Source organism: Crocodylus porosus, unplaced genomic scaffold (genome assembly GCF_001723895.1).
Source record: "Crocodylus porosus isolate Cpor-Errol unplaced genomic scaffold, CroPor_comp1, whole genome shotgun sequence".
Lineage (NCBI taxonomy): Eukaryota > Metazoa > Chordata > Crocodylia > Crocodylidae > Crocodylus > Crocodylus porosus.
Window position 1 is genome coordinate 5,046,442 of NW_017728934.1, and position 12,540 is coordinate 5,058,981.

General features: G+C 55.1%; 1 protein-coding gene across 2 annotated transcripts in view; it reads left to right on the forward strand.

The window, feature by feature from the left end:
* Positions 1-881: 881 nt before the first annotated feature.
* Positions 882-12,540, forward strand: part of PTPN7 (protein tyrosine phosphatase, non-receptor type 7) — a 23,678-nt gene continuing 12,019 nt past the window's right edge. The window contains exons 1-5 of one of the 2 annotated variants that reach the window (XM_019546373.1): positions 882-1,015; positions 4,830-5,058; positions 7,052-7,235; positions 7,991-8,075; positions 11,220-11,296. In XM_019546373.1, the coding sequence (XP_019401918.1) occupies positions 4,928-5,058; positions 7,052-7,235; positions 7,991-8,075; positions 11,220-11,296 (477 nt within the window). In that variant the 5' untranslated portion in view covers positions 882-1,015; positions 4,830-4,927. The remainder of the gene's footprint in view (positions 1,016-4,829; positions 5,059-7,051; positions 7,236-7,990; positions 8,076-11,219; positions 11,297-12,540) is intronic. The other variant, XM_019546372.1, reaches the window with a different exon arrangement.

The window sequence follows — 12,540 nt, forward strand, 5'->3', positions numbered from 1 at the left end:
TTACAGAGAAAACATTTTACGATTTATATCGATATATATATATATATAGTGCCTACAGTGTAGCATATATATATATATCAGTATATATAGCCCTACAGTGCACAGTGGGCACAGGCCCTGTGGTACCTGAAGCCAGTGTCACAGCACCACGGCAGCCACCTCCAGAGACCTCCTACAGTGCCAGTGCCATGGCACAGGGTGGGGTGGCCAGGTTCACCCCCTGGGGAGTGCCACAGCCCAAGTGTAGGCATGGTGGGGCTGCCCCAGAGAGGCAGTGCCACAGTCCAGGAATAGACATGGCCATGTGCCCCCCTAGACAAGTGTTGCCGTAACAATGTGGGGAAGGAGGGGAGGCCAGCCATACCCTTTGATGGGCAGTGTGGGGGCACAGGGCAGGTGTCTCCAGGTGTGCCCTAGCCTGGCAATGCTACGGCACATGAAGCAGTAGGTTTGCAAGACCCAAACTTGTGCCATTCTGAATCTGTATCCACGTGCTCCAGGGCCCAGGCCTTGGCCACAACAGGTCCACCAAGGGTGGCCAGCCCCACTCACCGCCCTCCCCTGGGACAGGACAGTGGCCTCAAAAAATCTTGCTGGGGCAAGCACTGCAAACAAGGCCCTGGTGAGTCCTAAGCTCTGCCAAAATCGCCCTGGTGCTGCCAGCATGCCCTGCTCCGGCAGTCAGGCCCTGCTCTGCCTGGCTCTGAGGATGGGCACGGGAAGGGTCTGCAGGTCCTGGATGCACCTGGGGCAGGGGAGCAAGTTCACCTCCGGGGGCGTGGGCCTGGCTGCTGAGGACGGCCCTGCCCAGCAGAGCCGCAGAGGCTGTGGCCGGTATGTGCGTGGGCGGCAGGGAGGGTGGGGGGAGAAGGAGGGAGAGGAAGCAGCCGAGGCAGCGAGCTCCTTGATAAGCAGCTTCCTGAACACTTTCAAACCCTAGTGCTAGACCCACGCATGCATCACTTACCACCCTAGTGCCGGGGTGCTATGGCGACTGGCCAGCTCAGGGCACCAGGTAAGCACGCGGGGGCCCGGGAAGCACAGAGGGCATCTCAGACTGGCTCATGGACTCGTTGGAGACCAGGCAGCCCAAATGCTTGGCAAGGGACACAGCTGGCCATGGGGTGCCTAGCGCCACTGCAGGACTCCGTGCTGCAGCTGTGTGGGGAGAGAGCACGGACCTGAGTCACGTCTGCGTGTTGGGAGCTTCCTGGGGAGCAGGACAAGGTGGCACAGGTGCCACAGGGACCTGTGCCACAGGCTGGGAACCCAAAGGACCAAGACGGGGGCTCTGGCAGAGTCAGAGAGACTCCCACCTCCTGCTGCCCCCCAGGAGCTGCCAAGGTGTGTGCTGGCTGGTACCTCCAGGGGCTTCCTGGCTGGTGTGTGGGGAAATGACTACCTTGGGGCTGGCTTCCAGGAAGCAGCCACTCCCTGCACCCAACCCGGCCTGCCGCTGAGGTCCCTCGAACAGCCCAGCGCAAGCTTCTGTGGGGGGAAACGCAGAAAGGGCAGAGGAGAATCCCTTCTCCCTTGCGGCCCAAGGCATTGCATCACAGAACTCCTCACATCTCCCCTGGAGTCATGCAGTACATCGGGCTAGACACATAGCCACAGTAATAGGGAATCAGTCTTCCCAGCAGTGACTGGTCCCAACCCCTGGGCTTTGTAGCTGGGTCCATCTCAGCACCCTCTCACCCCTTAGCTGTGCCACAGTCCCATGCATTGCAATATGGCATGCTGCAAACCCCACCCTGAGTGTTGCCTTTCTGGACTCTATTCAGCGTGGAGATGCTAAGGCTCAGCCAAGCCAGCACGGCCATCGGTGTATCTTCAACAGAGACAGGCATGAATAGAAGCCAGGACCTTGTGGGGCCTGGATGCGGGGTGCAGTGAGCAGGAGAGCTTGGCCAGTGGCTGGTTACGGTGAAACTGGGATTTATTTTCAAATGGCATCTGAGCCTTTGGAGAGCTTGTTTAGAAGTCCAGCGAAGAGACGGACCTGGGTGGGCCTCCCCTGAGAGCCAGGATCAACTTCAGGATCCATACAATGAGAGGAGGAGACAGACCTCCCACCCTCACTCTAGCCCTCAGCCCCTCTTCTCCTTCCAGCCACCAACTCTTTACCTCCTTTGAGATTTCGTTGCTGGCTCCTTGCCCTCTTTGCTACTATTTCAGTGTGAGACTGCTATGAGGCAGCTGCAGCACGAAATCCTGGAGCCGGCCAGTCCCCAGACCTGACAGGCTGGTTAAATGGGAGAGAGGGGTACCAGCTTTGTCCTCGTGGGAAAGCCACAGCAGTTTAACTGCAAACAGTTTTCAGACTGCTTCAGTGAAATCAAGGCAGTCCCCTCCCTGCTTTAAGCCGTAGACAGACTCCATGCAGGGGCTGGCTGCAGATAAACCATCCTTAAGGCCTGTCTGTACACAGCCCCCATCCAGCTACAAGTAGCCTGCCTGAGCAAAAGCAGTACAGCTGTGCACTTGTTTATACTGGTGGAGCAAGTCCCTCCCTTTATCACAGTATAAGCGTGTCTGTAGCAGCGTAGTGATGGCATTGACCAGTTATCCCAGCACAAAACTGCACACCAGGCCTGAGTTAAACTGGTGCCTCTTTCCCATGTAGGCAAAGACAAAGGAAGGGACATTCCCTGCGGTCTGTTCCAGCCTGCAGGTGTACTCAGTCCTCCCCCCTCGTGCTGCCTCCCTTGGTTGCTGCCCCCGCAGGACTCAGCCTTCCTGGGAGCTGGACAGCCCTGACTCCATGCGGTCTGCGCAGGAACATCCCATGCTCTCGAAGAATGGACCCTCTGTTACCCTTTGGTCCCCCCGCAAGGCTCTGCTGGGGTTGTGCGCTGCTCCCCCAGCCTGCCAGCCCCCACAGCGCAGCCTCTTGCTCAACTGCTCGGTTAAGCCAGCTTCCTCCCAACGGTCGGAGGTTGCAGCGGGGGTGGTGGCAGCAGGGGGAGGGGAGTGAAGTGGGGGTGGAATCTGTCTGGGCTGGTTCCCTCTCACCGGGGCTGCAGCCTCTGCACACAGGACGGATCAGGGTCAGGCCAGAGAGGTTGGTGATGTTGGGCCAACCTGGGCTGAGAGAAGCACCCCCTGGGCCCATTGCTCAGGTAGGCAGCGTGCTGAGAACGCTAAGGAAAGGTCTCCCCTGATACCTGCCTGCAGCCCTCTCTCCTGCCGGACCTGTACCTTCCCTGTCTTTTGTCTTTTCCCCTAGCAGAAAGGAGGGGGTGGCTGGCACTGCCCTTGGCTCCAGCTAATACCCCCACCTCCTGCAAGCCTCTCATGTGCAGGCCACCTGCCAGTGCTTCTGGTGGGGGAAGGACCCAGTCCCCAGCTGGGGTCACTTATGCACCACTTTTGGCCCAGGTAGCACAATGCCCACTTGCCCCAGCAGACAAGATGCCCAGGCAAAGACATGGATTGGCAGAAAAGTGAGAGCTGAAGTAAGATTTAGCAAGGCGCATGAGCTGTCAGCATGGGTGGAAGGGGAGTGGGCCAGGAATGGGCGGGCATCACTCACAATCACATGGGGATGCAGCAGCTCCAGTGATGGGAGCTGTGCCGTTGGGCAGGAGAGGCGCCTGCTGTGTACTGCTGGACCTGGGCTCCTCTGGGTCGGGCTAGGACAGACACCCACCTGAAGGTGATTCTGGGCAAGGCAGTTACGCATAGGACTGTTTTTTTCATCCTGTCAAGTCCAAATTATAGTTGCTCCGGTCACACAGTCACCTGTGTCTTCTTGCTGGCTTGCCCTGGTGGTACCCCCCTCAGCATCATTTTTTTGTGAGGATTGATGGTCTACAGGGCAGTGACAGCCCCACAAAGCTCCATTTGCCTTCTGTGTCTCACAAGTGTCAGTGACACCCAGGGTGTGTAACCAAGGGACCACCTGGAGAAGGGCAAGCAGAGCTTCCCCTCCCTGGAGGGTGCTGTAGGGGAAGAGGGCAGATTCACGGGGCCATTAGGCACTCCCTAACAGCTTCACACCCCAGCTGCCTTGCCCTGCCCCACAGGCCACTCTCAGGTTGCTATTCTGATCTAGTGGGGCAAGATAAAGAGTTTGGAGTTGAGTCTGTGGCTTGTTCCTGTGAGCCCAGATGTGGGTGCTGCATGTCTGAGGCCCCCGATGATGTTTGAGGCAGAGGCTCTCAGCCTGTCTAGAAAGCATGTCTTAAACTGGGCCTCAAAAACAAAGACTCCCACAGTATAGGACCTCTGTGACCTAAATGTATTTTGTTTGGCTCTGGGACTGCACAGAGTTGGCATCAGTACTCCATCATGCTTTTGAGATGCCATAAGCACAGCTCCTATGGAAAACTGGTCACAGGCATGCAGTGCCATGAGCCCTGCAGGAGGGGTTAAATATCTAGCACCCAGCAGGACCAAGAGCCTGGGGGCAAGTAGTAAAGCCTCAGGATATACTGGAAGCAGCTTGGTCCTGGGGGAGATTTGCTGGGCAAAGGTCCTGGGTGGGAGCTATGTGCATTCCCATGCAGGCCACTCACATCCCAGAGCACAGGGGTTGGGCTGGGCACTGCCAGCTGAGCATAGGACCAATCCCAGGCCCTACTGTACACAGGGGTCTGTTGCCATCCTCACCCCTGTGCTCAGGGGTATGCTCAGTGCTTGCAGATCCTTTGGGCCCTGTGCCCTCACCATGTGGGAGAGCTCAGCTCCACTGGATGGGCTGATGCTGGGCCATTTGTCTACCAGCTACTGTGGAGGCATTGAGTGGACACTAGTCATAGAAAGGGAAGAATGCTGAACGGGCACCTGGCTGAGCCACCCTGGCAGCTTTTTCTTGTGTTTTCCAGATGCCTTTACCCTGATGGCTCTCTGATCCCCTTGGAGCCTCAGGCCACCCACTGACACCGTCTCTACCTCAGTGCAAGGGCTCTATCTCTGGCACAGCATGGTACAGGCCTGCTCGGCATGCTCCAGAGTTCATAATACAAACCAGCCAGGCCGGGCAGCCAGGGGAGCGATGGACAAAGCCGGCACTCCCAGTTCCTCTGCCAAGAAGCACGTGCGTCTCCAGGAGAGGTGAGCAGCAGCCAGGCTGTGATGGGTCGTATGGCCCTGGCCCCCTATCCCCATCTATGCCTGCAGGTTCAAAGCACTGCAACCAGACAGAGCCCCTTATAGTTTCATAGTTTCATAGTTGGTAGGGTAGGAAGAGACCTGAGCAGATCATCAAGTCCGACCCCCTGCCGTGGCAGGAAAGAGTATCGGGGTCAAACGACCCCAGCAAGGTATACATCCAGCCTCCTCTTAAAGACCCCCAGGGTAGGAGCCAGCACCACTTCCCTTGGAAGCTGGTTCCAGACCCTAGCCGCCCTGACCGTGATGTAGTGCCTCCTGATGTCTAATCTGAATTTACCCTCTGCCAGCTTGTGACCGTTATTGCTGGTCACTCCTGGCGGTGCTCAGGGGAACAGGGACTCCCCCAATGCCTGCTGGTCCCCCCTGACCAGTTTATAACAGGCCACTAGATCCCCCTCGGCCTTTTCTTGTGCAGCTGAACAGGTTCAGGTCCCGTAGCCTCTCCTCGTAGGGCCTGCCCTGCTGCCCCCTGATCAAGCGGGTGGCCTCCTCTGGACCCTCTCCATGTTGTCCACATCCCTCCTGAGAGCCTTATGTCAGCCTCAAGGAGGAGAGAGCCTCATCTGTGCTGTGCAATCAACTGATTCCAGCTCTAAGGTCCTAAAATCCCCAAGGGCATCCAGTAAGTGCACCCAGCTGGGCCCAGCACATGGAAAGAGGCTGTTTCCCTCCTCCTGCACCATCTCTGCCATTTCCAGCACAGACCCACTCCTTTCCTGCCCCAGGGCTGCACCAGTGTCTCAGCCCCCAGCACAGAGGTCTGTGCCAGCCCCTCGGCTCACGGCTCACAGGCTCGCCAGCTGAACTGAGAAGTCAGCACCAGCCCAAAGTCCAGTCAGACTGAAACAGAATCTTTGGGCTTTGCAGCGAAGTATGCGGACAAAGATTTTCCTAACGAAAGAACGGAGGATGTCTCATTTTAGGCCACCCCCAAACATCTGTGACCCAGAAGAAGTCATTTTTGTGCCTTGTGAAGTCATTTAATCATTTCTTTTTAAAAAAAAAAAACATATGCATCTCTTTTTTGTTGAAATCAATGTGCAAACAAAACATTTCCAAATTACTCCCCTCTCCACCTTATCTTGTTCTACCCAAATAGCTCGCTGGATTTGAGTCAATGCCACTGAGTTTTGGTCCCTTCCCAAACTCCTTGTTTGCTGAAGGTCATGGGTGCTGGGTTTGGGGGGGAAGAGACACTGGGCACTACTGCACTTGGCGTCCCTGCCAGGTGGGACAGGAGCTGTGTGGTTATCACCTCTGAGCAGCACTGTCCAGAGGTCACCCAGGACAGAAGGCCAATTGGACTTAGTCATTTTAAAAAGGGAGAAAGATTAGAGGAACATATTGCTCTTGAAAGGAGAGCTGGCTCAGGCAGGCTGAATGTGGCAGGGCAGTGCAGCCATCCGGTGTTCGGCTCTGCTAGAGAACTTCAGCTCAGCTCAGCACCTCGTTCCAGCGCTGGGCTCCTGTCCCAGTCACCACTCTGGCCATGCCCCTGAATCCCAGTCCACATGCTTCTGATAGTCCAGCCTGGGGCTGCTTCTCCCCTCGGGGCTGCCAGGGCCTCTCAGTCCTGACCTCCCTTAAAAACTTATGCTTGGCACTAGGGCATAGCCTCAACCACTTCTTGCTTGAGGGTCTGAGACTTGAGGTTCTTTTGGTCTGAGATTGCTGCTTGTTATCTTTGCCCCAGGCATAAAAAATACCCAGTTCAGTAATAATCTCAAGCTTATGTGCAACACACATGCACTCAGCCCTGCCCCACACTTGGCATTCCAGCCAGCGCCCTCCCATCACCCCATCGACCTCCATGTCTCCCACAATGTCCCATCCAGGACTCTGCCCCTCGCACCTCCACCTTTCCTTTAACACAGCCCCAGGCATGGAGGAGCGGCACCATGGCTAACTAGTGACACACCACTTTGCTTTGCAGGAGAGGCTCCAATGTGTCGCTGATGCTGGACATGAGCTCGCTGGGGAGCGTGGAGCCAATCCAACGGGTCTGCACCCCACGGGACATCACGCTGCGGTTCCTGAGGATGTCCAGCCACATTCTGCCCAAAGAGGAGCTCCCGCACCAAGCCAAGAACCTCACACAGCTCCAGGAGGAGTTCTCGGTGAGGCATCCCCTAGGGCCATATCTGATCCCCTTGGCCTCCCCACCCAATCTCCTCCCGTCTCTCCCCTCCCCGTGTTCACACAGGCCCATGCATAACTTTGGCTGCACAGCCACAGGCATGAGGGTGGGCCTGGGTGACCCAGTGGTTGGTGTCAGGATAGAGCCGTCTGGTCCCCTGCTGCAACCTGGGTGAGCTTTGGGTCTGTCTCAAAGGTCTCCTGGCTGCCTCAGCAGTGTGCTGTGGTACCAGAGCTGTTCTCCTTCCTCTGGGGTTTGGCAGAGAAGTAAGGCCAGCTGGCACCACAGGGCTTCTGCTGTGCTGTGCTTGGAAAGGGGAGGAGCACAAGATCCTGAGGTCCCTTCAGCTGCGTGCCTGGAATTGTTGCTGCCAGCACTCTCCGGCCACCAGGACAGGTGCCCAGGCACTCACCGCATGGCTGTTCCAGGTGATCCTTTCTTGGGGAAACAGGAACAAGCCTCTTGCCCCAGTTCCTCCTCAGGAGCTCCAGGCATGAGATAGAACAGCTTTGCCCTTCTGTTGCCTGGTCAAGGACAAACTCTTTCCCAACAAGCCCTTTCTTGGGACACCATGAAAGATGCGGCTTGGTGCATGGAGGGTGGCTGCAACGTCTGACCTGCTGAAGGGGTTATGGCATTTCCATGGGCTCTCTCCAATCCTGGCCCAGCCAGATGAAGGGAGAAAGCCACATGCAGGAGAAGTGATGTCACTGATGTTCATCTTTGCCTCCACAGAAAATCCCACCCAACTTTGTCAACCCAGAAGAGTTAGACATCCCCGGGCGAGCCTCAAAGGACAGATACAAAACCATCCTGCCTAGTATGTGCCAATTTGTACCTGCTGGTGGGGAGTGAGCATGTGAGAGAGAGAGTGTGTGTGTGTGTGTGTGTGTGTGTGTGTGTGTGTGTGTGCTCGTGGGAGGGAGAGACAGACAGGCAGACAGAGAGGAAAGAGCCCCCTGGAATTTGAGAGGTTATGCTTGGGAATCTGTGTCTTAGGGCAGTAGAGGTTGGATTGAAGAAAGGTTCCCCAACTCCTTCCCCCCTCCCCATTTTATTCCAGGCTCCCCCATTTCAGCATGAATGTGTCTAGACTCAGCACAGGAGGCACAGCCCTCAGCTGGCTGCTCAGGGCACTGGTCTCTGTGCATCTGTACAGTTCATTCTGTGGACTTCACCTTCTCTTGTGCACGTGAGTTCTCTGCACACAGATCCGGGGTGAGTTTCTTCATCATCCCCAATGCCTTTTGCGAAGGCTGTTTATCTTCTTGTCAGTATTTTGGATCCCCAGAACAGACCTGGGTGGTTCAGAGAGGACACTGCATGTCTCGGGACTGGGAGAGCAGGGGCTGAAGGTCAGGAATGAAGAGCACCAGGGGAGCAGGATTTTTGTTTTTAAAGAAATTTTTCATATTCCAAGCCAAATGTTGCAAATCAAGTCCAAATCCGTGAGTCGGTCTGAAACCATAAGTGGCCCTACAACTGGCAAACATCCTCCACCCCCAGCAGGGGCTTCAGATGTTTCCACAGTTTTTTGGCAGGCCTCCTACATGCAGGCCCAAGCCTGGAGACTTGGGGTTTGGACGCCCCTAAGTTTCGCCTGCCCTCAGAAATATGGCTGTAGAAGCAAGCTAGGGAGGAGCCTCCAATTTCCATAAAGTGGGCTTTAAGCCCCAACACCTCAGCGGGTACTAAACCATGCCGCAAGAACAGTTTTCCGTGGGAACGCTTAAGGAAAACTGCCTTCATGGACCCAGACACATAGTGTTTGATGCATTGAGGAAGAACAGGACTGGGAGAGTGATGGGTGTGACCCATTGGTCCAGTTGGGCTCCTAGGCCCTCCCTGAAGCTCCCCAGCCCTTGCACATACACTGGCACCAATGCTCTGGCATTGCTGGAAAGGTTCATGGTTCCTTTCTTGTGGCTTTGGACTTTGCTTTTCCCAGGGGGTTCTCTCTCCTGCAGGCTCATGTTATGCACTGGATTCACACAGGTATAGGCTGGGCTGGTTTCTGCATGTGCAGCCCTCTTGCATCTACCACAACATGGTCAGTCCCTCACAGTCGCTCCTGATAAGGTTTGCAGACAAGACAGGCTGGGGGCATCAGTAACACCCTGTGATCTAGGTTATTCACTAAGCTGAGTGCAATCACTTAAAGGTTTGCATCTAGGAGCAAGGCCACATTTCCAGGATAGAGTGTCAACTATGGACAGTAGTAACCTTTGAAGGGACTAGGGTGTCATGAGAGAAACCAGGAGAACATGGGACCCTAGAGCTGTGAGAACTAATGAGCTCTTGGGATTCATGAAAGGGGGATGATGTCGAGGAAAAGGTTGGAGGTGTTGTACTGGATCAGGGTATTGCATCCAGGCTGGGTGTCCGTGTTTCAGCAAGGGTGTTGAAAAGCAATCAGAGCATCATTATAAGGAGAATTCAAGGTCTGGAAAATGTGGCTTATAGTGACAGAGGCAAGCAGCCACAGAGAGCAGTAAGAGGTGGCTAGGAGAGATTTTGGATAGCAGAAGGTTCATTAATCCAGCAGACACCAGCACAACAGAAGCCACTTACTGGAAGTCGGTAATACTGGCAAATAGGACATGCGGTGTCCCTGCTTTGAGCACGGAGAGCAGTCAGGCGCTGAAGTGATTCCCTGTGGGCAGTGTCTTTGTCATCTCACAGAGCGTGGGGGTCTCTGTCAACAAGCTCTGCTGTAATGAACTCAGGTTTTTGGATTTGATGTGGGAAACCTGGAGACATACCTAGCCTGTGCTGTGCATGTCGGACTTCAAGGTCACAACTGCCTCATCAGAGAGAAGTATGCAAGTGGGGAGAGACTCTCTAGGCTCATAGGTCCAGCATCATCTCCCAACACCAGGTGGAAAAGGTAGGGAAGGGAAGCTGGGAGCAGCAAAAGCCTTCAGGGCCCTGCAGCCTCTCCAGAGAGATTTGGGTTTTCCTTCACCCTGGTCATGATCGGATCCTGCTTACTGCAAGGATGGAGCGCATCTTCCTTCGAGCTCCAATATTGGGAGGTGTCCTCCATTTCTTATGCCTCCTGGGACTTGGGACAGCAAAGGGCATCTGTGAAACTTGTCTGTGGGGGGAAGCCGTTCCTGGCAGGTAGCCCTCTGCTTTCTGAGGGCACATACCCCTGCAGCTTCTCTCTGTACCTGTCTTCTCCTCGCCATGTCTCTAGGATCCCTGGGGACACGTCCCCAGCTGCTCTGTGCTGCGGGACCCTGAGCCACTCTACTATTCTTTCCCAGGGAATTCTGGAAAAACAAAAAAACCCCCTCTTTTTGGGCATATGTGGGAGATTGTGGAAAGGCATTGGAGGACTGTCAACACTTGTATGATTTAGCCTGTGCCTTCAGTGCAGAGTGGAGAAATTATAAGCACAATGGAAGTTAAACTAAGCCATGGGCGACTGGGAGGGCACCAGTGGCCGATTGCTGACCAGGGAGGGAGTTCTCCAGCGTCTGATTGCCGACCGGGGGAGTACCCCAGTTGCCGATCGCTGACTGGGGGAGGGAGCGGAGGGTGTTCCCCAATGGACGATTGCTGCCGCTGGCAAAATTGCCGGCAGCAAAACCAGAAGTGCTGGTAGCAAATGTAAATATGTCTCTGGCACTTCTCTCGGGGGAGCACAAACAATTTCAGGGGATGCACAAGCACCCACGTGTAACCCCTATGCATCGCCAGTGAACTAAGCTGCCCCCCTCCAGCAAGCTCGGGTGGGAGGGTTTTATGTGGGGACAGGAGAAGGGTTAGGAGCAGCACTTACTGAAATGCATGGATTGTCTGTTCTGAAAAACACACCCGGAAGGGCTGCATATGGACTTAGAAGCTGTAAGGGGGCTAGCCAGGGTCTCATGGGATGAACATTTCTGTGGGGGTGAGGCCAGAAAGAGGCACTGCTCTATGAGGTAGCACCCTGGCTAATGCACGCTATGTGTCATAGACCCCCAGAGTCGTGTGTGCCTCAGGAGAACTGGAAGCCAAGAAGATGAGACCTACATCAATGCCAACTACATCACAGTGAGTATCATGCCCACTCTGAGACCTGTGGAAACAAAGCCCTCCATGTGCCTGCATCTTTCAGCTCTGGGGCTGCAATTGCTACAGCCTGACCTATGGGGCAAAGGGCTGGGTGATCTGCCAGGAGTCTCTAGGTTCTGTGGGGCACAGTGGTCGCCTCTGAGCCAGGCCCGCTCCCATGTACCATGGGGCAATGTACCAGATCCCATGTACCAATGGGCAATGTGCTACTCATAGTGTAGCCTCTTCCGGTCAGTGGTGCACAGCAACTCTGTGGCAAACTTGGGACCAAACCTCAGGCCCTGTATAAGCACTTCACTTACCTGTCAGGGGCCAGAGTCTGCATTCCCTCCAGTGCCCCGGCCCAGGGAGCACAAACCCAATCAGTGCTGTAAGCTCCAGCACCTGGAAACTACCAAGGGGAAGAGAACAGCACACTTCCCTGACCAGGGCTGAATCACATGCCTTGTGTTGCTCAGGAAGCACAAAGATCTGTTTTTTAAGCATTTGGGGGCTAGCTTGTAATTTCTCCAAACCAGGGGTAGCGGTGGTGGATGGCTCATGCAGCTGAGCCATTACTCACCAAACCCCAAACCTGCCTCATGACAGCCCTGGCCCAGCAAAGTGGTGTGGCCTAGTTGAGGGAGCACTAGCACAAAACACAAGAGACCTGAGCTTTCTTCCTGGTTCTGCCACTGGCTTGCTGGCCAAGTCACTTCCCACCCTGTGCCTCAGTTTACCCATCTGTAAAATATGGATAATGATGCTGACTGCCTGGGTCATCCTGGACAGGCTGGGATGAGAAGCACCATAGGAGAAGTGCACCCCGAGCCCTAGCCCCTCTGGTGGCACCGGCCCAGGCAAGTGCAGTCTTGGATGAGGTTTTTCAGGGACATGTGGCAAGCAACTCTCCAGGGCTGTAGGCCTCAAAGCAGGCGCAGCCTTGGGCTCCTTCTGCCCAGGAATCCCCAGCTTGAATTCAGTCCGGCTGTGCAGGGAATGACACACGGTATCCTGGGTGTAACAAGTTGGTGGGTCTAAGTCCATGCTGTAGTAATCATCAGGTTCAATAAACATCTTCATCAGTGATTTGGACGATGGGGTAAAAAGCACCCTGTTCAAATTTGCTGATGACACTAAGATGTGGGGGGATGTGGGCACACTGGAAGGATGCAACAGGCTACAATCAGACCTAGACAGGTTACAAGGGTGGGCGGATGAGAATAGGATGGGTTTCAACACAG